Raw genomic sequence first — 27,919 nt, forward strand, 5'->3', positions numbered from 1 at the left:
TCTCCACAGAAATGATTTATTATGTTGAGGAAATGGAGTAAATTGAATGTATGGATACATGTCCTCATAGGGGTTCTGGAGAGGTCAGTCAAATTATACAAAAACAGCAAATAAACCATGTGCAGTAGAGAACTGTAATAATAGGATGAACTGGCACCCATTCTGTGGTTGGTGTTTTGCTTTAAAAGAAATCTTTGGTTCCACTCACTTAGAAATCTCATCAGGATTATTCCTGCTTTTTAAACAGAGGGCCAAAGAGGAAGCTGATGAAGAATGTAACAGAGAGCCAACGGTAATAAGGTAAATCCATGCAGGAGCTAAGTCGACAGGCTGAAGAAAATCCTAATATGAGACTGAATCATTTGGATTAGCTGTGATATAAGAGGCGGAGGAGGGCGTCAGATATGATCACAAGTTCATGAGAAAACGAAGGGAAATAAAGAAATGCAGAGCATGATATTTTAATAGGACACTGCACTTTACTCACACTAAGGCTAAAAGATTTTAGATTCATTCTTAGCATTTCTTATGGGCTGTTTTTTAAGGCCTGATAGGGACACTGGGGAAAAGTTTAAGAGTTTAACGATGGACTGTTAAAACATGGGCATTCATGGTTGGTTCCCAAAGAAGTGATATGAAGCCAGTTAATGTATTTGAAATACTGATTTCAGATAACTTCCAGCTCTTCCAAAAAAAAAAAGCGGAAGTGAATGAATATCCTAGCCTCTTCATGGAAAATAAAACCACTGTTTCTACATGTTAGTCAGATCAGCCTCAAACTTTTTTGTGCATAATTACGCAGAACTTAAAATCACCCTCTGAATGATTTTTTTACTCTAAAGTCGTTAGCTATTGAGAACAGAATTGTTCTTTATACAAGGCTGAGAACATTTTAATTTCTGCTGCAGAAATAGGAATCAAACAGGCTCCTCATAGATTTTTAAAATAACTTTCATAAGAGTTAGTTTATGTTCCATAATATTATCATTTTACTGTCACTCGTATTCTATGTCCTCTTGTAATCCTTTTGAAGTCTCTTTAACATCTGTCAGCTCTACGGTCTGAAACATGTCTGTAAAAAGAATTTTGATCATAATTAACAATTAGTCTTTATTACCCATTCAGTCTCCTCTGCTTATCTGGGTCCAGGCCACAGTGCCAGCAGCTTAAACAAGTCAACCCAGACATCACTCTCTCTCTACCATTTCCTAGCCCCTACTTGGGGATACTGGGGCATTCCCAGGCCAGATAGCATATATAATCCCTTCAGTGAGCTCTGGGTCTGCCCCAGGGTCTTCTCCCTGTTGGATGTACCTAGAGAGCCTCCAAAGGGCGGCCACCAGGAGGCATCCTTATTAGACCCTTGAGCCACCTAAACTGGCTCCTTTTGACGTGAGAAAGCAGCGACTCTGCTTTAAGTTCCTTTCATATGTCTGAGCTTAGACACCTTCCAATTCCGTTGATTCAGTCAGTGACTGGTAACTTGGTAGTTTTGTCTTCTGACCCCTTCTTCGACACAACAGTCCTGTTCAGTGCCTGCAATAAACCTGCACACAGGTGACTGGTTGGATGATGAGTGTGGCTGTTGTCATTAGGCTAATGTGCATTTTAGCTGGCATTTACACTCTTGCTGTATTTGGGAGCCATAGAAGTGAAAGAAAGTAGCAAAATAGAATAAGCCTATGTAACACAAACCCCATATGTTCATCGAGCTACACATAGAGGGATTTGTGAGCACTCTCTTTTTTCAGCATCATATTTGCTAGCATTAGTGTCAGCCCATTTAATGCATGGGGAATTGTCATGGGAGAGTCTATGTTTTACACTTAGTAAAATTATTTACATGCAAATTATACTGACATTGCAAGCTCTCTAAACTTTCCATGTACACAATATGCACTACACTGATTATTTTCTATTTAATACTGGCATCCAGTGAGTAACATGCACCATTTTCTGTCTAGGCAGCAGCAGGACCATTTAGGAAAGAATATGTGCCATCAAAAGGCCTATGCTGTACAGTTTTTCTGTCAGTTGTACAACAACCCGATCTGCCCTCACTCATGAAAAAGACCCTGACATACCTGATCTCCATCACTCCCAATCTGGAGAGAGCAATCTAATCCACCATGTCCTTCCAGTGAACCATGGCCTTCAACTCAGACTATATTACTATTATACTTTAAATTATTGACTGATACAAATTATTTTAACTCTTTATAGAGGATGTTTTAAAAACATAATAGTGCAGTACAAAATCTGCACATTTCTTGAGTATGTAACTAAAATGGAGTTGTCCAATCAGTGAGGTCAGCGTTGCAAGACATTGATCTGTTGGTCTGTTCTGGTCCAGAGATGATCATCAGCTGATCTCATTTATTTAAAATCTGTAATGATAACTGTAATAAATCCTTAGAGGATGAATCCCTTTGTTGACCTCTTGATGTTTCTTTTTAAATCTCATCACCCTCGTAATTCTTTGGGGTTCACAGACTTTTATGAGAGTTCTAACTACACTTATGCTCCTCTGGAGATGATGATTCTGATATTTTAACTTTTGGACACTCCACTGGGATTCACGCTGGCCAACATAAAAACATACTGTAACTGAAAAGCCCAATGGAATACTGTGATTTAACCTTTTGTACCCCAGTCCTGTAGTGCCACCCTGAGGTCAAGCTCTGCACTTGCACCCGTTAATCTTCATTCATGACATTATGTTCAGTGTTATTTTGTTTATTTTGCTTTTCATTCATTCAAATTGCTCACTATCCATCTCTTTCAGTTCCTTCCTGTTTTCAGAGATCAGCTTATTGCTGTTCTCTCTTAAAGCACTAAACCAGCCAGTTGTACAACCCTAAGTTTGAACAAGTTGGGGCACTGTGTAAAATGTAAATAAAAACAGAATGCAATGATTTAAAAATCTAATACATCAATATCTTATTTACAATAGAACATAAATAACATATCAGATGTTGAAACTGAGACATTTTACCTTTTCTTGAAAAATATTAGCTCTTTATGAATTTGATGGCAGCCATATTACAGCTCAAAAAGTAGGAAGGGCAGGGCTATATTTATCATTGTGTAACATCCCCTTTTAATAGCAGTCTGTAAACATCTGGGAAATAAGGAGACCAGTTGCTGGAGTTCAGGTAGAGGAATGTTGCCCATTCCTGTCTGTTGTAAGATTTGAGCTGCTCAACAGTCTTCTTTGCCAGATTTTTTTTTTTAGTTTTGTGATGCTACAAATGTTTTTATTGGTGAAAGGTCTGCACTGCAGGTCGGTCAGTCCAGCACCCGGACAATTCTACTGTGAAGCCATGCTGCTGAGATGGATGTGGTTTAGCATTGTCTTGCTGAAAGATGTAAGGCCGTCTCTGAAAGACACACTGTCGTGCTCTTAAGTCTCTGTGTACTATTCAGCATTGCTTCTGCCTTTCCTGATAGGTAAGCTTCCCATATAGGCACTAATGCAATCTCATACCATCAGAGATGTAGGCTTTTGAACTGTCCACTGATAAGAAGCTGAATGGTCCCTCTCCTCTTTACTTTACAGCTTGTCTTTACTTCTGAGAGATTCTTCCTCTCTATAATGCTCATTTTATACCCAGTCATGTTATTGACATGTTGCCAGTTAATCTGATTGGTTGCAAAACGCCCTTCCAGCTGTTTTCCTCAGTACCACTCACTAGGGCTGAATGATTTTGGAAAATAATCTAATTGCAATTTTTTTCCCCAATATTGTAATTGTGATTTGATATGTGATTATTCCTTAACTTTCTTTTATTCATAAACAAGGGATGAACAATTCTATAAAAGTGTCTTAATTCTTATTGCAAATTGGATATGAATTGTTGCAGTGAAAAGTTTTTGTCATTCTTATATTTAGTAAGAAAAAAGTACAAAAGTGAAGAAGGTAGGATTTTTCTATTCTAACTATTACACAAAACTATTCTAAAATAAATGGCACCTGGCACCAATTGCATATGTCATGCATAAAATCTCTGCTAGAAAAAAAGTCTTAAACTGGTATTTTGACACAAATTTCAGGTCAAAGAAATATTGCACCTTTTGCGATTTGAAAATTGCAGCAGGCCATATTGCGACTTAATCTAATTTTCAATTAATTGCCCAGCCCTACCACTCACTTTTCCAGCTTTTTGAAGGCGCTCTAGATTTATATAGTTTTGTTAAAAGAAAGACACATTTCAGCCACTAGGGACTCTCGGCAAAGATTTTCATTACTTTGCTTGAGCTCCTAAAATCTGATTCACACTGTGATGTTTCATAATCACTCTCTTCCTCTTTCATCTGTCTGCGTATCCTTCACCTCAGAGACACATTTTTGTGATTTATACAATGTTTGCTGTCTTTAAATCTGATCAGTCCAAAAGAGGTCAGAGATGAGATCATTCTAGCCAATTTTTGTGAGCATGGACCGATTTCTTGCAAAGCCAGAGGGCAGTGAACTTTAAGTGATAATATTGTCAAGATGTGAAATATGAAACTGATTTAGAGACTCAGATGTGGGTTGGCTGTTACGGCAAAGGATTTTTGGACAGAGGGTACAGCCTCTGGCATTTCATAAAATATCTGTGAAGAAAAGAAACCACAAAGTTGACCGCTCCACTTAGTAATATCAACAGTCTTGATCACAAATATTGATTGTACCAGTCTGTATCAGGCCTGAGGAATTGCAAATATGACAGATAACGTAGAGGGTTTGTGTACCACGGCTGTCCTTAGAAGAAAACCAAACTGAGGGCATTGTACTACATTCAATATTTTGTATTGTATTTTTCTGTCTTATTTTTTATCTTTGTTAATGTTTTTAAGTGCTTTTGATATTCAGTTTTTACAATTTCTGCATATTTCAACATAATTTTTTTCACTTACATCAACCATTCCTATTTTAAATGTCTCAAGATTTTGACAGAATATCTATTTAAATGCACTGTTTCATTTTTAAAGTGTTATATTATTCTATTACATCTAAAAGTAACCACTGTATTATGTAAAAAGCTGCCTTAATGACACATTTCATGTTAAATTGAGATAAATTTGAGTACACCCTGTGATTTCCAGCAGTGGAAACTTTTCAAGAGGTTACAGTGAAATATCTTTTTGCTGCTGGCATTTTTAAAACCACAGCTTCTAAAACCAGACTCACGACCTCTTGTGACACAGAAGGAATGAAAAAAAGGAGAGGCATTCATTAAGAAGTGCCACGGTTAAACATTTACAGTCCCTTTGCTGTGTTTAAACACTGTGAGATGGGGGGTGATAATATCAGAGTTCTTGCTTATCTTCCTCATTTTTTACACAATGTCAAACTCGAGGAGTCAGTTTTATTACAATTCAAATGATCACTCAAAAGGAGCTCTGTATAAAAAGACATGTTGATTTTACTGGATATTTGAAAAATATTTGTCAACTTAGATGTTTCAGATATTCATAAAAATGTTCAGTACTAGACATAACCTGAGTAAATACTGAAAGCAGTTTTAAAAGGATTATTTAGTTTATTGAGGGAAAAATTAATTTAAATCTCCATCGCTCTATGTAGAAAGTAATCACCATCAAACCTTACCTCTTCCCTATTGTCCTCTTCACACTTAACTGCAGTTCGAACTGAAAAGGTTTAAAGGTGGACACAAGTAGGAAAAGATGTGGGAGGAAGAATGATGCAGCCATTTGGCAGCCTACATGTGATTTCTTGTTTCTTACTACCAGACATGTAACAGATGCTAATGTTAATCTAATGTGGACAACATGTCTCAATATCATTCAGAGTTCCCCTGAAGTGAAGCTTCCACTCTATTAAGAGCCAATATTAAAACTCAGTAAGGGCTCATAATAGCCAGCAGATGGCAGAAAAACCAGTAAGACAAAAATCTAATGTAGTCAGACTTGCTGATGCAAACACATGTGATCGTACCGGAGCACAACAGCAGAGGTCGCCAGAGGGGAACACTCAGTCTCTGACCTTCAGGATGCCATGCCTCTGATCCTGTGTCATTGTATTTTAACAGTATAAGGGAAGAGCTGCCTTATCCAGAACAAGACAACATAAATGTGCAGTTTTGTTGTAAAAATATTTTCATAAATTGACATCAAGATGTTGATTTTGTAAATGTACCTAACAGTGTAAAGGTAAAATGACCAAAGGTCTATAAAAGCTGTATAATAGGTATATTGATTGAGGTCTAGTTAATAGATATGTCTCTTACGCATGGAGACTGTATAATACTCCACATCTTCAATATTTTTAGGGAAAACTGTCCTGACTACTGTCATGACTAGAGATAGTGTTTGTTGTGTAAAAGACTTTTTTCCTCCTGTTTATTCTTATTGTATCTTGTAAACATGCTTCTCGGTGTTTTGGTTATGATTGCATTTCAGTGCCATTTGTGTTTTATTATTTTTTACTGGAAGGTCACATGACAGCAACTATTTAAGAGTGGACCTTTGGACTAAAATGCTTTTGTTTACCTCAGCAGCTTCTAAACATTTGAATTTGAAGCTATGTACTTATTGTATTAAATGCAGGGCTGCACAGTGTTGAAGTGGTTGGTGTTTTTCTAAAAGATTTAAACCTCCTTTGGGCAGCAGCTTTTCTCTGAGGAGCTTGGATGGTGTCCCAATGTGTGCATGGGTTCTCTTTGAGCAGTCCAGCTCCCTCCCAATCTAAAGCAGTGGTTTATCAAACTTTTTTTCCCCAAGGCACACCTAAGATCAAGGCAAAATTAACGGGACACCATATTTAAATTCATGCAAATGAACCTCTTTGGCAAGTTTTACAGTTATCTTTAGTTGTTTTAGTTGTAGTAATAATGAGTAGTTGTACAAATACCCACAGCACACCTAGACTTGCCTTGGCACATCATTTGGGAACCACTGGTCTAAAGACATAGTCCATAGGTTACAAAAAAACTGGTTTGGATGGATGGAATTACTGAATGATGGTGTCTTTATGCTTGTAGTGATAACTAAAAGATCATAGGGGTCACATGTGGCCAAAAGTAACTTCAGATTCTGGTGTTGTATTTTTCAAATTATTGGGAATTTGGGGGAAATAGACAGCCGTTTTCTGCTCTCTCCAGAGATGATTGATTGAGTTCAACTCACGGCTCTGGCTGGGCCACTCTAGGGCATTCACAGAGTTGTCTCTAAGCCACTCCTATGTTGTCTTGGCTGTGTGTTTAGGGCCATTTTCATGTTGGAAGGTGAACCTTCAGCCCAGTCTGAGGTCTTCGGTGCTGCTGAACAGGTTTTCAGAGGATATTTCCATTCAGCTTCCTCAACTTTGACCAGTCTGCTGCTGGAAAATCACCCCCACACTATGATGCTGCCACCCCCATGCTTCACTGTTGGGATGGTAGTGGGCAGGTTCTGATTTCCTCCAGATATAATGTTTAGAATTGAGGCCAATCAGTTCAGTCTTGGTTTCATTAGACCAGAAAACCTTACTTCTCACAGTCTTGGAGCTCTTCAGGTGTTTATTTTGTAAACTCCAAGAAGGTTTTATGTATTTTGCACTGAGAAGAAGCTTCCATCTAGCCACTCTGCCATAAGTCCATATAGGGCTGCAGTGATGGTTGTCCTTCTGGAACCTCAGTTAGAGTGACCATCGGGTTTTTGGTCACCTCTTTCCCTTGCAAAGGCTCTTCTCCCCTGCTCAGTTTGGCCAGGCGGCCAGCTCTTAGAAGATTCCTGCTTGTACCAAACTTGTATTATTTTTACTGAATTTTACTGGTTCACTTTGTTATAATGGGGCACTGAGTGTAGATTGGTGAGAACACATTTTTCCACTGTAGCATCAAGCTGCAACATAAAAAATTGAAAATGTGTAGGGGGTCTGAATACTGCTGTATGGACTGAGAATGACTTTTTTGTTCAATAATTTTTTGACCATAGCTGGAAAGTGGGAGACAGACCTCCTGTTCCCATGGTGATGACGGTGGTAAGGAAGTGATGTCTGAATGAACACCAAACTATTTTTAACTCACAAATCTTTTATCTATTTATAGATATCTGAATAGATTCTTCGCACATGAAGAGTGGGCCAGTGCACAAATACAACATGCATCAATTTTCAATTCTGGGTGAATCAGGGAGGAAAGAAGAAATCTGAAGAAATTAAGGTATTTGTAGGTTTCAGAAGTTATCATGTTTATCTTAAAGGAAGCCCTCTGTATTAAGACATGCGGACTTAATTGGATTCATATTTGTTAAGGGCTGAGCAATATGGCCTAAGACAAAATCTCACATTAGTTCACACAGAATCTGATATTTAGATATTTATAGATATTTATCAATTTACTTTGGTGCTAGATGTTTCAACACAGATGTGAGGAGAAGAGAGAAAATGGATACTCTAAACTAGTTTATATGTTGAGGCCAGCATGTGTAGCTTGTGTTGAGGCCAGTAGTTTCTCTGAAGAAGTAATTCATAACACATTAATAGTTATTTTCTAAAAAAGTAATGTTACTTAAATTACAGCTAAATGTAACTTGTTACATTACATTTTCATTACTCCTCATCACCCAAGCTCTTCTGTAACTTAATTGCCAATTAAAAATGTAATACTGAACCTTAGATAGTCCCACATTAGTAAAATATAATGTAGTGGCACTATTTTAGAGAGGGACCCAACTGCAGTCAAGATGGCCGACATTGGGCGTCACTATACATCCAATCCATGCCGGAAGTCCCAAGCGGAAGTTTCTTCTTCTTGTTGGACTCAGCTGCCAGTGTTTGTCAGTCTTTTTTTCGCCTAAACCTAACCCTTGGTTACCACCTTCCCCACTGCCTTACCCTGAACCTAACCACTTGGGTTTTAATGCCTAAGCCTAACCTTAGACGTATGGACTTCCAGTTTAGACTTCCGGTATGGATTGGATCTATGTCAGCCATCTTGTCTGCATCAAGGTACTCTTGCTATTTTATGCTGTAAAAGGTGAAAGGATACATAAGTGATGTCAACACAAGGCATAATGTTAACAGACAGGACTTAGATGTCTGTGATCCATGAGAAGGTAGTCGGCAGTCGAGTACATCTGTCATGTTCTTATAAAGTTAAATCATGGTAATAAAGTCAACAAAAGACAGTCGTCGCTCCCTCATAATTCTGCATATAAAAAGCAGTTAGTGCAAATCCTTATTCTAATAAGGACTTACACAAGAGCTTACTTAAAACTGTCACAGCAAAGTCATGAAAATTAATACCATATCTCACAGAAAAATACGTCAAGTGAGGCCACAGTAGGGAACATTTCCTCCAACATGTATGCTGCCACAAGCCTTTTTATCTCGGTTTTTGTTGTTACCTGTTACCTTTGTTGGAATTTGAGGAGAAAAAACAGAGCAAACACAGCACTGTTTCTGAGAGTGCTAAAGTAGTAAAAATCATTTTTAAAGCAACCAATCTACAAGCATGGAAGCTGTTGAGAAAACAGGGTTTTAACACCCGTTAAAATTAACTGAGCCAAAGTAGAGACATTTTAATCCCCCACATTTCAACAAAAAAAATCTCACCAGCCCTTTATAAATGATCCATAATTCAAGATCTCTTTGCTAAAGGGGACATATTCTACTTTTTTAAGACAAGTTTTTATTGGTCTCAGAGGTCCTCAAAACATGCCTGTGAAGTTTGCTGCTGAAAAAACACTCTAGTATTGGATTTTAGCATGTCTAAAACCCCCTCTGTTTCAGCCCTTCTCAGAACAAGCTGTTTCTGTGTCTTTAAATGTTAGTGATCTGTCTGACTCCGCCCCTAACCACGCTCCTCTCAGGAAATGGATGTGGCACTCCTGATGTTACAATGTTACAGATGCTTTTATCCAAAGTTAAGGACCTGACTGGTACTCAAACCATCAATCTACCAGACAGCAGGGTAACCCACTGAGCTATCCAGTATCTCAGCTGGCAGGAGAGGAGGGTGGAAGTTTTTTCCAAGGGCCAACCAAACCTGGGGGCGGTGCTAACTCCCCACATGACATCATGAGGGGAACATCTGAGAACGGCTTGTTTCAGCACACATTTTCTGAGAGGTGGAGAAAGAGAGGGTGGAAGGGAATGGATTTTTCTGATTCTTGGGGGTTTGTGGACATGCCAGGGGCACATATTTTTGTTAGAAAAACCTGAAAAAGTGATTTTTGCATAATATGTCCCCTTTAAAACACTGGCTGTCTGGTTTTGTCAATCAAATTAAACCTAAATGCGGTACCTTGGACTGTCTGCCTTGGGGAGGGGGAGAGGGACACTCTGTCAGGTCTGCAGCTGGGTCATAGCAACGGTAACAGCTATCCTCAAACTCTAAATGGACTCTTTATCTGTGCAGATGGGCTGTGAAAAGTGCTCCCAAACTTTGTAGCAGGCTCCATCGGTTAAAAAAGTAATCCACTGCTGGAGTCCATGTTGAAATCGCCATGTTAGATGTTAATTAGGGCACTTAATAAGCTAACTAATGGGTTATATAAGGATGTGTTCAGGTCAGCTGGGAAATTTGAGGATTAGAGGAAAGGGTATCAATATAAATCACTTAGTATTTGAAAATGTATTGAAGTTTTTTTTAGTCATTGAAGATCTTTTGGAAGGAGGTTGCACCATTGCAGTATTATTACTAATTTAGATGTAATTTTTTCAGACCATTTACTTGAATATATATAAATATTTTAATGTAAAAAGCTCAAAATTATAGAAAAGGAATTCTATGTTTTGTTCACTTTACATACCGTGTCTTCAAAACCGAGGTACATGCCAAACCAAAATTTTTCCATACCATGTAACACCCCTGCTAGCCTGTTGCCACCACAACCCAGCGCGGATAAGCAGAAGAAATTGGGTGGATGAATTTTCCCCAAGTACGATTAATCGCTGAAACTGTTTTATCACCCAGGCCCACATTAGTGTCTTTATGCACATTTTGTGCAATAAACTCATAACCAGAGTATTGTAATACAACTGTTTTAATTTTAAAAGGATACCGGTTAATACATTGAATGAAGCACTGAAACAAGCCACTGTGACATTGCAAATTACCACTAAAAAGGACATTGTAAATTTCAGAGAAAAAAAAAGATTCATTCATTCGATCAGAAAGGCATACATATGAAAGAGAACAGGAGGGAAGCGTATTTACATCATGATTAAATGTCCTGTAACTCTACAAAACAATGCGTGTCAGAGATCTCCTCATTCAAGACGTTAAAAATGGTTTACAAACAGCTGTTAACAAAGAACAAGCCTTCCATTCCCCGTTTCAGTTTTTATCAAAAGACAGTAATCTTTTAAAAAAAAGGCACCACTGTAGGTGATGAATTCACACCGTCCATGTGACATGGAGGCGGGCCAGTTAACACAAGACAACCAACAGTTTCTGTAAATGGTTTATATGCTGTAATAAGCCGGAGAAAAATCAAGGAAACAAGAAGATTATTAGCATGAGAGGTTATACAGAACCGATAGACAACAAAGAGGGTTTTTGTACAAAATGGGCAGTAAAGTGAAGTGTCCCTGCTGTTGGATTGGCTGATATTATTAGCTGTGTTTGTGCTGGTGTGACAGCACTCCCTGCAGGAGAAACATGGAGCTTACAGCACCGGGTAGTTTGGTGAGTTTTTTTGTCTTGAGCACTTTCACTCTTATTAAAAAAAACGCTTTCAAGATCATTCCTAAGACTCTTCCAAATTTTCATCACAATAGAAAAATTGCATGGTCAATTAAATTTAATTCAATTTCTTGTCATGCTATAGGGTATATAAAAACCCTTCCCACTAAAATCAGTCTAATCATGAATCCGAATGCATAGATTTTAATTTAAAGGTTGCTACATGTGCAACAATTTTTTCTAACAGAAATTAATTGCAGTCACGCATAAATGCTGGCAAGTCAACATTAAAGTGTCTGTCTGTGGTGAAGAAATATCTCCCTGCTTTGTGCTTCACTTATGCCTCAATTCTCAGGCTGGTTATCCTGCACCAATCAGAGAAAACCTGGACACACTACACACTTTGAAAAAGAAACATGGTCGTAGAAAGTTGCACACAGAGGCTTGAAAAAAGTGTTTAGAGCTCACATGAGCAACTAGAAAAAAGAATCCTAGATAAGTACCCTTGATATAAATTAATAGACTTTATAAAAATTTCAAACCCACACACAGATTTAGACAACCATTGCGTTTTCACCTCCCCTGTATGGGAGAAATACGCAGAGCCATGCAAATAGAGGAGAAATCCCACTACTGTTTAGCGCCCTGATAAACTCTAATGGCTTCATATTAGCATGATTTCATTTTAATGCTATTTTGATCGATGAAAGTAACATGCAATAATCTCCAGGTGTGCTTCTAAAGAATTTTACAACTAATAAATTTACACCTTTCTATAATTCTTGGTCTAAAATCATACTTTGGCTTTGAGACCGTTATTTATTCATCTTAAATTTCACACTATAAAACATCGCCTAAAAGGGAATTATTGAGACATGATCATGGTATAAAATTATACTGGCTTTTTAAAAAAACGGGCCTGACTTTTTATCCTTCCTTTGGTTGATTTTTTTCACTCACTTTTTATCTTTATGCACCTTTAGGTCCTTCAGATCAGCTTTAAACACGCCCAAAGAGACATTCTCATTTGTTCCTTTTTTTAATCATGCACTGCAAATTGTTAATCTAAAACACAGAGGGTATAAACCATGTGTAGCCTACTGTCTACTGTATGTAGAGGGTCAAAATAGAGGAAATACCAACATGAAGGGGTTACTGAGGGTCATGTAGGATGTTTTTTTCTTGCACAGTTAGGTCCTTGTCTCTGATTGGACAGGGTAAACTCAAATTATTGCCAATGTTAGGATTTTGCAGCCTCCAGGTGATTTTATAATCTCTCATATATATAAACTGTATATATATTCAGTAGGGATTTTGAATTCTCATTGTGGAGGCGTTTTACTTCCGACAGATCATCCTCTTCAGTCAGGAGCTTCAGCCCACACATCCTCACCCTCTGCAGTGGGACTTCAGTTTGGTTCTTCTTCTACTTTGACTTAACCCTGTTTCATGTTGAGCAAATGCTGGACGGACATCGTATGGACGTTATGGAAGCACATTAATGGACGTTTGGCTGAGATGCGTTGATGGAGAGCTATACACAGTATTTACAGCAGGTAAGAAGGACTTCATCTGGCTTTGAACCAGGAACCATTCGTTTTCACACCTTTAACCAAAGGGACAGGAGGACATGGAGAAACACCACGAATACAAGTGATACAAAAGTTGAGTCAGATCTGACTAACACCCCTACAAAGGTCCATTTGCTGCTTGGAATTCAGTGAGAGAAACATCGAAGTCAGAGTGCATCCTTTAAAAAAATGTTTGAGACCGAAGTGAATGTTTTATACACTGTGAATTCTGAACTGTGTGCCCTTTTGAGAACATGTGGCTAACCTGCACATAGAAATATGCTCCTGAACAATGGTGAGCTGATTGTTGCAATGTGGTCGAAAACTGATTTTAAAAAAGTGGTGTGTTATTCTCAAGCAGCAAATGGTGTCATAGCTCTGCTGGCTAAGGCCTTTAAAAAAAACAAGACAAAGAGCGGTTCTCCTCGACAACGGGTGGCACTGTGAGTGTAGGTGGAAAGCAGCAGATGTATAAAAACTTCTGTGTTTCAGGCCAAATGGGAGGAGAGTCTACATCGATTCCCCAATTGAATCATCATCATCCAGAGATAAGGGCAAGTAGAGATCCTGAAAAGCACAGATGAGCAAAGTCAGATTAGTCACAAACTATGATGAATGAAAAAATAAAAGAGCAGGACAACAGTGAAGGAAAGGCTTTTTAACTAAGAGAGAAATAGCAAAAAATCAGGCACATCCTGTCTCTAAAACAAAGAAAATGTAGGCTGGATAATTGCAATCCCCTATTCCCTATTGTCATCTGGCTCTAAACAGTCTTCAGCAGCAGCTTATATACCTTAGAGCTCCAGAAAATAGATAATATTTCTTATGTTAGCTGAGCTGCATTTCTGCAACAATGATTTTATCCAAAAAACACTTTTCTTTCACATTGTTTTGGCAGTTCATTTACATGACAGCAGCATTTCGAGTGTCTGAAAACAGATTCCACAGTTTCACTTGTCATGTAAACCTGAAATACAGCATTCCTATTGAAAACAGAACCCAAACTTTTTTCCACATGTGCATCACACTTCCAGCTAATAGCCATGTGTGAGTAGTTGGACTATAATAACAATGGTGGACTCCTCAGTTCTGTTTGTGAAAATGCTAGTGTTGTTGCTGGCCTGGCATGTATACTGCAGCATTTTTAAAAGCAGTTGTTATCAAACCATTGTTGTCTAAATGTGGGCCTTTTTCAAAACTAAAAAAAAAAACATTTCTGTTTTCAGTGTAAATGTAGGCTTTAAAAGCTCTTATGGTTAGAGACCAAAATTACTAAAAGAGCTATGAACATTGCTTAACTATCAGTCTAGATTAGGGGTGTCCAAACTTTTTCCGCTGAGGGCCACATACAGAAAAATGTAAGGATGACTGGGCCACTTTGATGTGCTTCATCCGCAGTGTATTAAAGGGATATTTCAGGATTTCTGTGAAAGTTACTCCTGTGGTTAAAGAGCTTAGAGAGATCTGCGGTATAATGGCTATAGATGGGAACATTTTAACCCCATAGTTTAACGAGTTTTACGTAAAAGTGGCCAAGAAAATATGTTGGCTCGCCTGTATGCTGTGTCAAAAACGTAGAAAGCACTTCATTTCTCCCAAAAAAACCCTGTGTCAGGCACTAATTTATGATGCAGCTTTCGGCATTTTGTCTCGTTCGCCTCTGTTAGTAGTAAGACCAGTCCATCGTTGGTTAAGATATGCTTAGCACCTGAATAGACTTAAATGACCTGTTATTTATGATTTCATTTCTAAGTGATAGTACTGCCTAGGAGCCGTCCACAGTGAGACAAATGTGGTGACTGCAAAAGTTTTTGATTGTATCGGCGTTTCATCCACACGGTGCTGGTATTTGGGGAGCCAGTTCCGTGTGAACAAATCTACACCAACCATTGTCACCGTGAGCGCAACCAAGTGCATCTGTCCTGAAACTATTATGCCATAGCCTACTTAACCTGCATGTGCAAGCCCAGCCATCAACAATAATAATGGCAGATTATATGATTATGTTTGTGTCTTCTGCTCCCCTACTGCCAGCGTGAACAATAGATGGTCATAGAGAACAGCATACACCACATGTTCTTAGATCTGCTGTGTGGGCATGTTTCAGCAACCAAAATATTAATTCATCCTGCTTCAACTCCAGTTCATTGCCTGCTTCTTAATCAGCTGGAATAAGTAACAGTCAACATTTCCAATACAAGCAGGCACTCTTCTTTGGCTTCATAAAGCCTCTTCAGAAACCAATGGGTGACATCACAGAAACTACGTCCATGTGTTAGTCTATGATAAGTCTGAGACATGGATCTTCCTTTCTTCTCTCTCTGCATTAGTTTATTCATGTTACACATGTTACACTTTTTATATCTTCCTGTCTACTAAGGAAGTATGTCCTCCTTTTCCATTTTAGCCAAGTACATGTTGATTGGTTGAGCATATACTAGACCTGCTCTATATTTAAAGTGTGATTGTGTTGTGATTTTACCCCACAAAAATTTAAACTGCCCCTAGTCAAAGATGATGGGTAAGAGGAAGGAGAGAGGAATGGGTACCTTCTGCTTGTTGTTGAGGCCTGGACTGTTGGGAGTGGAGGTGGGGGAATGCTTGGAAATCGGGGTGGAGAGCTGGCTGCTGGAGCCGGTCCCGTTGGCTGAGAGGAGAGAGGGAGGGATAATGGAGGAGGAGGGCAACAGGAGAAAAAGAGGTAAACAGTAGTGTGGATTAGAGAGTGTGTAAAAAAGCCTGTATGTCTTTTCTTTGGCTGTGCTAAAAAGTCATCCTGAACTGTGGCCTCATTTGGCGGCAGCGTGGAGCGTCGCTGATGGTCTCTGTTTGTTAGGTGACATTTTATTCACTCGCTCTGCGTCCCGCCATGTTGCTAGGATTCCTTCTGTGTGGGACTTTGTGTTTATATCTAAGAGCAGAGCAAAGTGATGTAGCTGTGTGTGTAAAAGTGCTTTAAAGGAGTTTTTGTCTATAAGAGATGAAAAGAATTTTAAAGACTATGAGCCAGATGGTCAGTGTAAAACCAAGCCAGTGAGTGCTGAAAACACAACATGGATAAAGAGACCTTGTTGACCAATTTAATGCTGTTGGCATCATTTAACCACTCAGACAGATAAACAGGCATATAGATGCACACTTAACAAGCTGTTTGAACACTTTAAAAGGATCTGAAATCACAATGTTGGATCAATGTGTTTAAATCTGAAAATTTAGATGAGCAGCTCCCCCCCCCCCCCACTCTGAACCAAGGGTGCAGCTGGTTTATTTAGAGAGCAAACATTCAGCTGCAGCTGAAGGAGCGTAACCCACTCTCTTTCATACCACCCTGGTTCTGCCTCTAGATTTCTTCATTTGAGAGATTTATTCATCCTTTATTTGTAACTCAATCCTAAAGGGACTTTGGAATGAAAGATGACTGAGGTTTCAGCCCAGTTAATCCAAAGTATATTTTTCAGAGGCCAGAGGCTGCAGGATGTTTTTGGGGGCAGGCTGTAAAATATTTATAGAAAATGTCTGTCAAGATAACAGATCTTTAAACTTTGATATAATTCTAATAAAAAAATCAAACCACATTGATACGTGTTTCAAAACCACTGTAACAAAAAAGAAGTCTTGGGAACCAAGCACTGGATAAATAGAAATCCAAAGTATCCCAAATTAGCCAAATAGGGGTCCTAAAAAAACAGCTTTGGATGAATATAAATCCTGAAAAAAATCAACATTGGATAAACTGAATCCCCAAGTACCTCAAATTGGTGAAAAGAAGTCACTGGAACTCAATTTTGGGTTAATGGAAGTCCTAAGAACCCAATGTTGGTTGGAAAGATATCGTAGATACCCAAAATTGGGTTAATAGAAGTGTGAAGCACTCAATATAGGATGAAGAAATCCTAGGCACTCAGTAATTGGAAAAGACACCTGTGTGGCGCCCAGTAGGCCTGGGCGATAAGGCCTAAAAATCTAATCCCTGATTTCCTTTTAAAAACTTGGATTTACGATTTTAAACTATTTTTTTCTTATCCTTGTTTAAAAAAACACACACACACACAAATGACAAAAAAAAATGAATGCGTGTTTTATTTTAATGAATGAAATGTAGCAAATACCAACTGAATTTTCCTCTTGGGTAAGAGCAAGCTGTAATTTGGTCTATTAAACTAAATATTGCAGCATGCTGTGGTTTGTTCATGGTCCGAAGCTGCAAACCTGAACCAGTTCCAAACAGCTGATGAAAATATACAGTTCTTATGTGACGAAACTCTTTTAAAAAAATTTTTAATTCGTCCAAAACAAAAAATTCGGATTAATCGAAAAAATAAAATAAAATTAAAAAAATCGATATATCACGGAGGCCTAAATAGAAGTAATAAGCACCCACACTGAGTAAATGAAGTCCTCTGACACTAAGTAAAAAGAAATGATAGGCATCCAATAATGGGAAAATAAAAGTTCTCATTACCAAAGATTGGCTAAAGACAATCTTGGGCACCCGATATTGTGTAAAGAAAAAAAGAAAAGGCCTTTAGGCTTCCAATATTGGCTAAATAGAAATCCTTGGCACCCAGTAAAATGGTAGGGACCTTATGTTTTTGATTACCAAAAGTATAAGGCAAATTCCTGCACCATGTCAAAATTACATACATACATTGACAACATTTCAACCAAAATGTGGGTTTATTTCTGCTTTTTAGACAGAGCTGTCTGCCCTTGGGTTTATAATATGACTGAAGATGCAAAGCTTTTTAAAGTGTTGGCATTTTTTTATACACTGCCTGGCCACAAAAAAAGTTGCCACCAAAAAAAAGGTCGCCACCAAAAAAAAGGTCACACACTCTAATATTTTGTTGGACTGCCTTTAGCTTTGATTACAGCACGCATTCGCTGTGGCACTGTTTCGATAAGCTTCTGCAATGTCACAAGATTTATGTCCATCCAGTGTTGCATTAATTTTTCACCAAGATCTTGTATTGATGATGGGAGAATCTGACCACTGCGCAAAGCCTTCTCCAGCACATCCCAAAGATTTTCAGTGGGGTTAAGGTCTGGACTCTGTGGTGGCCAATCCATGTGTGAAAATAATGTCTCATGCTCCTTGAACCACTCTTTCACAATTTGATGGAATAACCTGGTCATTCAGTATATTCAGGTAGTCAGCTGACCTCATTCTTTGGGCACATAATGTTGCTGAACCTAGACCTGACCAACTGCAGCAACCCCAGATCATAGCACTGCCCCCACAGGCTTGTACAGTAGGCCCTAGGCATGATGGGTGCATCACTTCACCTGCCTCTCTTCTTACCCTGATATGCCCATCACTCTGGAACAGGGTAAATCTGGACTCATCAGACCACATGACCTTCTTCCATTCCTCCAGAGTCCAATCTTTATGCTCCCTAGCAAACTGAAGCCTTTTTTGCATGCCAATGATTTGACCCTTCTTAAACAGACTAACTTCTTATCCATGACCACAGGATGTGTCTTTCGACATGGTTGTTTAAGAAATAAGAAGCTACTCATTGCATCAGCTGGGGTTAAATAACTTGTTGCCAGCTGAAAGATAATCACCCCTGCAGTAATTATCCAATAGGAGGCTCGTACCTATTTATTTAGTTAAATCCAGGTGGCGACTTTTTTTGGCCAGTCAGTGTATTTGTGATACAATAATGGTGATGGCATCTCTGATAAAAACGTCATATTTAAAGTATCAAAGTATGGAAAATTTTAATGAACAATGAAGGTAAACAGGTGTTACTGTTGAATGCTAGCAAATGAGACTACATGTCACATCTAAAGCATTCAAGGGCAGGAGAAGCATACTGAGACGGAATGCAACATACTGTTTTAATTTTTAATTGAATATGATTATATGCCATAATGCTTTAGCTAGCAGCAATATAGGCATAATCATTTTATCATATTCTTTAGATGCTCTGTAGACTGTCCTTTGAATTAAATGCCTTGCCTGGGACAAGAACTAAGTGGAGGAAATATTGAGCTTAATATCCGTTTTAACGCTTTTGATGTATATTAAGTTGATCCCAAAAGATTTAGTCGAGCCTTGCTCAGGCACTCAGAGGTTTTGAGAATGAATCGTTTTGCATAATACTCAAAAATAATCCTCCATCCCAGGTGCCAACAAAAGAGAGAAGAAAGCAGAAGAAGAGGGGATAAAGAGGTGAAATCCATCTCCTTTTTTGTATTGAATGCCAGGAAATATTTTAATGCCTAAAGCATGCTACTTTACGGGTTATAATCCCACTGAACAAAATCAAGTCACACACAGTCCCCCTGCTTTGACCCTTTAATCCCCCCGCTGACCTCCCAGGTATCACAGATGCATTTTATGCCAAACAGTTTATCACATTCCCAGTGTTGGACAAACATCTGCTGCTTAAAGGCCAGAGACCTCTAATAGTGATCAATTAAATATTCAAGACCACTAACGGGCTGAAGACGGTGGTGCTGCCCTGCTTATGACCCAGGCCAGAGCAGATTTCTGTCTGAGCTGACTCATCCTCCACTCTGTGTATGAATTTACCATCTGTCAGACAGTACAGCGCTCCTCAATGCTAACAGAACAGTTTAAGAAATACATTTATCTGTGCCGATTTCGATCAGAATTTAAATATTGTTTCTTAAAAATGTATGGGACAGTAGTTGGTGCAAGAGCATCACGGTGCATTTCTCTTTTCCTCTTCTCTGTGCTGTATTAAGTAGACCCTCTAAAGCGTAAACAGTTCGCATCAGTCCCACAGGGATGGGTGATGAAGGGCCAACAACATAATGATTGTGTAAAAGCTGTTAAAGAGAGGATTTCTTTTCTTATGCCTGAACCATATCAAGTTTCACTGCAGTCAGTTTAAAGTGCAGCCTCATAAAAAGCATCAAATAAGAGAAGTCTAGCAGTGTTTCAATCCTGAGTAGGCACCAGTGTCTCTTTAATGCTTTTTGCCTCCTGGACATCATTAAATGTTAAAATTCCTGATTGTCAAACAAACGCCCCTTGGCTGTTTACACTCTCTTTGTTTACGTTTCATGATTTATTAATGTATTTTAAGAGCCCGTAAGGGTAATGTTACACAAAATCTGCTTAGATTTAGTGTGGAAAAACACAATGGTGGATTATACTAAAGGATTTTGTTGTTTGAATGCCCCTCAAGTCTTAAGTTTGAAAGGGTTTCATGGTTTGTTTTAGTGAAATTGAAGAGCTGATTTCTTCCAAACCTAGAGTAAAAACAGTCCAACTTCAGGTCTTATAACTGAGCATGACAACATGAAAATACAAGGATTTATACTCCTAATAATCTGTATTTGCTTTTGTAAATAATACTGTAATACAGGTGCATCTCAATAATCAGAGTATGATAAAAAGGTTCCTTTTTCCCCCGTAATTCAATTCCAAACATGAATCGCCCATATATTCTAGGTTCATCACACACAAAGTGAAATACTAGAACAGGTATAATAGGTCTTTGTGTTTAAATGTTGATGATTACAGCTTGCAGCTCACACAAATCAAAATTCCACTTCCTCAAAATATTTGAATATCAGAAAACACAAAAAAAGAAAAAGAACTGATAATATAGAAATGTCAACATTCTGGAAAATTATAATCATTTATGCACTCAGTTGGGGCTACTTTTGCAAGTTACTGCAAAAATGCAACATAGCATGGAGCCTATCAGTCCGTGGCACTGCTGGGGTGTCAAGAGGCCCAGGTTGCTCTGATTGTAGCCTTCAGCTCGTCTGTACTGTTGAGTATGGTGTCTCTTATCTTCCTTTTGACAAAAGGAAAAGATTCTCAATGGGGTTCAGATTAGGCCAGTTGGCTGGCCAGTCAAACACAGTAACGCCATAGTCAGCAAACCAGTTTTTGATAGTTTTGGCTTCATTGTGGGCAGGTACCAAGTCCTGCTGGAAAAAGATTCTCAGCAGATGGAAACATGAAATGCTCTAAAATCTCCTGGTAGACAGCTTTGACTCTGGACTTGATAAAGCACAGTGGACCAACAGCAGAAGATGCCATGGCCCCTCAAACCATCACTGACTGTGGAAACTGAATACACTGGACTTCAAGCACCTTGGATTCTGGGCCACTCTGATCCTCCTCCAGACTCTGGGACCTTGAATTCATAATTAAATTTTAGATTTACTTTTATCTGAAAACAGGACTTTGGACACTGAGCAACGGTCCAGCTCTTTTTGTCCTCAGACTACATGGGACGCTGATGATGTCTGTGGTTCAGGAGTGGCTTGACACTAAGAACACAATACTTTTAGCCCATTTCCTGGACCCATCTCTGTGTTGGCTCTTCATCCACTCACTCCAGCCTCAGCCCATTCTTTGTGAAGCTCCCCTAAGTTCATGAATCTGCTTTGTTTAGCAGTCCTCTGTAGGCTGAGCTCATCCCTGTTGCTTATGCACGATTTCTTACCACACTCTTCCAGTCAGCTTTCCATGAATATGAATTTGATACATTCCCTGAGAACAGACTGCCCTTTCAACCGTGGCCTTCTGTGACTTACCCTCCTTGTGGAGGATCATCTTCTGGACATCTATCAAGTCAGCAGTCTCCGCCATGATTGTGGTTGTGTGTAGTGATCCAGAGTGGGGGAATAAGAGCTCAGAAAACCTTTGCATTTTGGACTTTTACACCATATTCTAATGTTTTGAGATAGTGGATTTTTCGTTTTTGTGAGCTGTGAGTCACAATCATCAAGAATAAAACAAAAACAAATCTTGAAACATTAAACTTAGTTTTTAATGAATCTAGAATATGTAGGTTTAACTTTTTGTAATTCAATTACAGGAAGGAAAAAAGTTTCCGTGATGTTCCAGTTTATTAAGATGCACCTTTAAATGTTTTAAGCCATCTTGTTTATACGCTTTTCATCCTAAAGGAAAAACCCATGCCCAAATCTATCCCTCATGTCCTTTCAGATTAAGTCCAAAAGCCAAGGTTATGAGCAAAACAACAATAGATCTTATTAGCATTTTACAACCCAACCCCAGGAGCTACAAAATTTCATTCCTCCCAAGCCGTGTTTTATCTCATCCTTTGCGTTTGAGCAGCAGACATGACCTTGTTTTGCTTTCCATGATGATTAAAAGAACAAGGTGAGGTCAGTTTTACTCAAGTAATAATGGACTCACTTGATTCAGCAGGAGACTTGCAGCGCTTGATTTGACTGGGACTCTTGGCTATACCACGCTGAGCTTTGGGTCCCTTCATCACCCTGCACTCTGTGGAAAGAAGCATAAAAAGAAATCAGAACTCTTCACTATTGATAAATATTCAAGTCTGCTGAGCATATTCTTAACAGGAAAATAAAAATAATGAGCGAAAGTCTTGAATGAAACAGGACTTGTTGAATGAAACAAGACAAAACAGGCACAAAATATACGTCAGAAGCACCAAGACATTTTACAGTGACCTTAGGGTCAATTTGTTTGGCTATGTGCAGTCAATGTGTCAATTATTAGTCAATTATTTAAATTCCATACAGAAAAGACCAGTTTCCCTTTTTCTTTCCCCAGGCCTACCATTTATTCTCCCAAAGTTAGTTTATAGCTGTTGTTTGTGAATTCAAGTAAATGCAACGTACAGTTATAGATCTAATAAGAATGAATGCATTAGATTCTGGGTCACTGTATTAATCAGGCTAGACAGACTCCAGACATTGCTACTCCTCCCTCTGCATCTCCCCTCTCTGTTTGTACTGTCAGGCTCTCTCCCTCCCTTACTCCCTCCTCTCTTCCACGTTTGATGCTAATTATACTATCTGTCCTCCCTTCGTCTCCTGGGATCGCACCATGTCTGTCTTCTCTCTCTTAACCTTCACACACTGGTGGGTACGATGAACATTCATGCACTATTGTTTGCAAGGTGTGCCACTATGCCTTTGACAAAGCTGCAGACTGGCAGCTTGTCTAGTCTACTCAGAGGTCTCTGAATAGCCCTGAGAGTCTCTGCACACTGAATCCCTCAGAGCTTCAACTGATGCTGTCGCTGCATAAGCAAGAGCTGCAGGTACGTGTGTGTTCGTCTCTGTCTGCACGTCCATCAGAGGAGTCTGGTGTTTAACATAAGGAGGGAAAAATAACCATGAGGGATTTAAATCTATTTTGGTTATTCTGCAAACACCGAGCTTAAAAGGCAGCTTCTGCTCGAGTGAAAGCAGAGAGAAAGTGTGCAAAAAAGTATTGAGATAAATTTTTTTTGCATGTTTGTTTCTGAATTTTACATAAATGTGCATCCCAAATCCTCGAAAATAGAACAAAAACATAGAATATTAGTCATCTTTGCAGGGAGAAGGGCCTTAAAGTATCAGGGTTTGCAGGATGTCAAACAGACTGGCAGTTATATTATGCACTTGGAGTATAGAGACAGCAGCCACAGTTCAACCCTGAACCTCACCACTTTGACATGCCACTCTGCACTTTTCCTGGTTTCCTAGTCTGTGCATGATTCTATCCTCTCAAATATGAACATAGAAAATATTTCTGAATACATGAAACTGCTGTTGTAGTTTAGGTTCCAAACAAAAAGAATAGCACCAGGCTGCAAAAACAGGATTTTTCCCTTTTTCAACAGCAAAGATCCTCTACAACTGATACATTTGATTGATCAGAGAAAACAGGATGGGATTTTTCAACATAAAAGCACTACGTAAAGGGATGAAATACAACATTTTAACCAATTTTCAGTAGTTAACACATATACAATACTGTGCAGAACTTTAAGTAGTGCTAAGGCCAAAAATTGAGGCTGAAGTAAGGCAAAGATGTGGCAAAGAAGCTGCCTGAGGGCACATTTGGGCAGGAAGGATTAACAAAACCTGGTCATGCTCTAGATGCCCTTGCAAATCACCAGGGGCATGGGAAAATAATCTGCTGAAAAAATATAGCAGAGTCCACACCATGTGGCAAGGAAGCACAGCCTGGGTAGTAGGCTTGCCACAAGCCCCTGGTCATAATTTGGATGTCCCAAGGGCCTGAAAACCATGGGTGCTCTCTGGGTGTATTACCAGGGGTGAAAAGGTCCGGACAAAAGAGATGTCGTTCAGCTTGACCTTGGCTGCCAAACTTGACTTTGCCCCCCCCCACCCGTCAGGCCTGTGGTCAATCCTTAGTGCACTATGTGCCTTAAACGGATGCATGGGCTGACTAAATCTATGACTACTTACTTTCTGAACAGAGTGAGAACTTTGTTTGGTTTGTTGTTCTCAGCTCTGTGTGCATATTGATGGGATAGCATCACTATTAAAGTTTGGTTTGAACATGCTTTTCTTTCACATGAACCCCCTCCCTCTTCAACTGTTAGCACTGCCACCACATGAGAAAAAGAGAGCCCTGTTCACTCAGGGATGCTGTACGTGGAAACAGTGGCGAAGTTCTGATGCAAGAATACAGTTCAAGGAAAACCAAACGGGGAAACATTAGCAGCTAGCTCCGCCAGCATTCATTCCTCTGTTTGGATTGATAATGGGCTTTGATCTGTGGCCTATTTTCACTTCATTTGAGTGATTATAACCCTCAACAGCCTATGAAACACTTTATTTCTTTTTCTTTTTTTTTTTTTTTTTTAAATTTTTTTTTGGTTGGTGTCTATGTAATGTTCCTACGATATGCTAACTGCTAAGTGTCTCATATTTGCGCCTGGCAAAGTGGCGGGGAAAGTTCTGACAGGAGGGCAGCTGCCATTACCTGAAGCTACAGTGGCTACTAGTGGCGGGAGGCATCATTACAGTTTTATAAGAGCATTTGACTGAGATTTCTGGGCCATGTTTTAAAATTTTTTCCCAAGGTTGTTCCACAAAAAGCTGCTGAATGTAACACACTATACCTTGAAGAAATAAAGGATGAATCTGCAGTCATGGGATATTCTCCTTTGGCCACAGATGTGTCTGAAAACAATGCCTTATGTTACAAACAGGAGTTTTAAATATATATAATTATTGTTAAAATAAAAGGAGAAAAAAATGTAATCCCAGGGAGCAAAAGAGCAACCAAGCACTGAGGGATGACTGACAAATATATGGTGCTATAATTCTCTTGACAGAGCATTTTTTGATTGGACTCTGTGTTACTTGACCACAAAAAAATAAAATCATACATTTTGCACAGGATTTAATCAAAGGATGTATTACTGCTTGTGTATAGACAATTGGCTTTTACACATTGACAGAGCTTAGTTACAGCTGTAATAGAATCACAAACTAAAACTGGCAGTCTACATTTACAAAACCTTGCTTTATCTCTTAGATTTAAAACTAAAATTTTCAAAGGTTCTTTATAAAAGCAAAAAAGTATCATCCTGACATCATTGTGTAAATGGGTGTGTCTTGTTTACCATTAGGCACGAGAAATTAACCATGAGGGGATCCAAGTCTATTTCGGTAATTCTGCCAAATCAATATTTAATCAACTCTGAACACACAGAAGAAAAAAGAATTACACATCTGAATATCACCCCCAGCAAAGAAAAAAGATTGGGAGAAAATACAGTTTAATCCCATGTGTGTCTTATTCTAATATCATCAGTTATCTTTGTTGTTATTCATATTAAAAACAACAGGATTTCTCCATAAATCCTTCAGACAATACAGCATGTTGTCATTCATAATGTCCATTTGATGTATCGCAGACGGAGCTCTCTCCTCTCATCCATTGAGGCCAATTCACTGATGTCTGGATGCCGATCTAGCTTATTAAGGACTGAATCAAACAATTTACTGTCAGTACATTCAGGGAGTATGCTTAAAAGAAAAAGCCCAGATCATTAAAAATAAATGGGTGTCTCTGACTGAAATGGGACTGAAGGGAACGTAAAGACAGATCAACCCTCTATCAGCACTGCACTCAGATTAAAAGACATTTGTAGGATCCTGAATGGTTGGAGGAGGGGGCATTAGGTGGAAGTGGGTTGGTAAAAATAGGGTTTTTAGGTCTGTGGGGAGCAGAGAGAGGACTGGGTTTTACATTTTTCTCTCATCCACTCCTCAGCAGTATCAGCACTAAGAGATCAGCTGGCCTAAACCTGTCAGCAGACAGATTAATGATTCTCCTTCTCCTCTACCTTTTCTATCCTTGCTGCCCACTGCTGATAACACACTCCTCTGTGTGACTCCCTTTTTCTCTGCCTCTGACTAACACACACCATAATTCACTCTATATGAACCATTCCATGTTATTTCACGTGACACATGATGCATTCAAGATATTCTAGTCTAATGATGGAGGGGAGGATGGCACTCAAAAGCCCTGAATCATCAACCAATAGAAGGGTTTTTGCTACATAGTTAACTTACAATGATCACTTTATTAGGTACACCAGTTCAGCTGCTCATCAACATAAATATCTAATCAGCCAATCACATGGCAGCAACCAGTGCATTCAGGCAAGTTAACAGTCAAAATGATCTGCTGAAGTTCAAACTGAGGGTCAGAATGGAGAAAGTAGTGGGTTTAATTGACTGACAGGCTCTATTGTAGATCCTAAGCTCTGCCTCTTCCATGTTATCAGATAGGAATATAAAATCAAAATAGATCAATTTTTGGCAATTTGTCGTCAGATTTAATCATAATTTACATCTAAGTGCTTATTTTCATGGGTTTGGTTACAGTTGTCTATTTAATCCTACATTTCTGTAAAATGTCATGACTGATAGTCACTGAACTTTGCATAACTGCAAGTGTCTGCTTCAGACCAGCAAAAGAATCTGTTCTGCTGTAAACTGAACAGAGCAGATGGTTAGTGGATTGGGCAGGACATCAATACAGCAGCTCCACCAACCAATCTACAGCAGATGACGTCATTGGTGCAAATGTCAACGCACATCACAGAGGGTATTTTGGCATTTTTGATCCCAAGGGAGATTGCAACTTTTTACTCTGTTATGGCGAGACATGGTGCACACATAGGCACTTAAATTACAAACAGGGCCAATGCATTGTTGAGAGGTGTCAGAGTGAGGGGGCTGTACAGGGGTTGGCACCTCGAATATAAGGGGTTCAATACCTCGTTCAAGGGCACCTCAATGGTATTTAGAGAGGGAACTGGCTTTTTTCCAGCAACCAGTCCCAATTTTCAGTGGGACTTGAACCAGCGACTCTTAAGTTCCCAACCCAAGACTGAGCTACTGCTGCCCCTTTTTGTACAGCTGAAGGACATGGACATGCAATGTCCATCTTGACATACAGTGGATGATTTGCTCATGTGACCAATTGTTAACAAATGATATCCATCTTTATTATGTTTAATCATGTTGAGATTGAAGAGGTCTCTGTAATGCAGTGAGAATATCTACAAAGCTCAGTCTCCCCTAATTTTAGCAACTCATGACTCATGCTTAACCCTTTTATCCTGAGAGGACCCGGTATCAGGGGCAGCCCCTCCTTCTCCCGAAAGACGCATAGAGCAGTCTAAATGTGCATGGATATGGTCATGTGACACACTGTTTTAATCCCAGAAACCTTGGATTGGCATTTCACAGGAGATAATTACTCTAAAAGTGATTCAGATGGACTAAATAAATCTTTCATTTCTGATGTTCCATCTTTATTCACTCAGTCTGAGTAACTTCTACAGGGATTTTTACACATCTGCTAAAATCTTTAAAGAGTTATCTCTACATTGATGCCAAGCTTATTCATGTTGGCCTTGAAGTTGCAGAGAAATATTCAGTTGTATTTGGGTATGTCATTTTCTAGCTTGAACACTGGAAAAG

General features: G+C 39.0%; 1 protein-coding gene and 1 long non-coding RNA gene across 2 annotated transcripts in view; one reads left to right on the forward strand and one right to left on the reverse strand.

The window, feature by feature from the left end:
* LOC121518769 overlaps positions 1-13,102 on the forward strand; it is a 30,323-nt gene extending 17,221 nt beyond the window's left edge. The window contains exons 3-4 of the long non-coding RNA XR_005992671.1: positions 8,034-8,147; positions 12,967-13,102. This is a non-coding gene — a long non-coding RNA (uncharacterized LOC121518769). The remainder of the gene's footprint in view (positions 1-8,033; positions 8,148-12,966) is intronic.
* LOC121518768 (neuronal migration protein doublecortin-like) overlaps positions 10,997-27,919 on the reverse strand; it is a 54,408-nt gene continuing 37,485 nt past the window's right edge. The window contains exons 5-7 of the mRNA XM_041801355.1: positions 22,344-22,433; positions 15,736-15,833; positions 10,997-13,753 (exon numbers count right to left, since the gene is read on the reverse strand). Of these exons, the coding sequence (XP_041657289.1) occupies positions 13,697-13,753; positions 15,736-15,833; positions 22,344-22,433 (245 nt within the window). The 3' untranslated portion in view covers positions 10,997-13,696. The remainder of the gene's footprint in view (positions 13,754-15,735; positions 15,834-22,343; positions 22,434-27,919) is intronic.

Source organism: Cheilinus undulatus, linkage group 12 (assembly GCF_018320785.1).
Source record: "Cheilinus undulatus linkage group 12, ASM1832078v1, whole genome shotgun sequence".
NCBI lineage: Eukaryota > Metazoa > Chordata > Actinopteri > Labriformes > Labridae > Cheilinus > Cheilinus undulatus.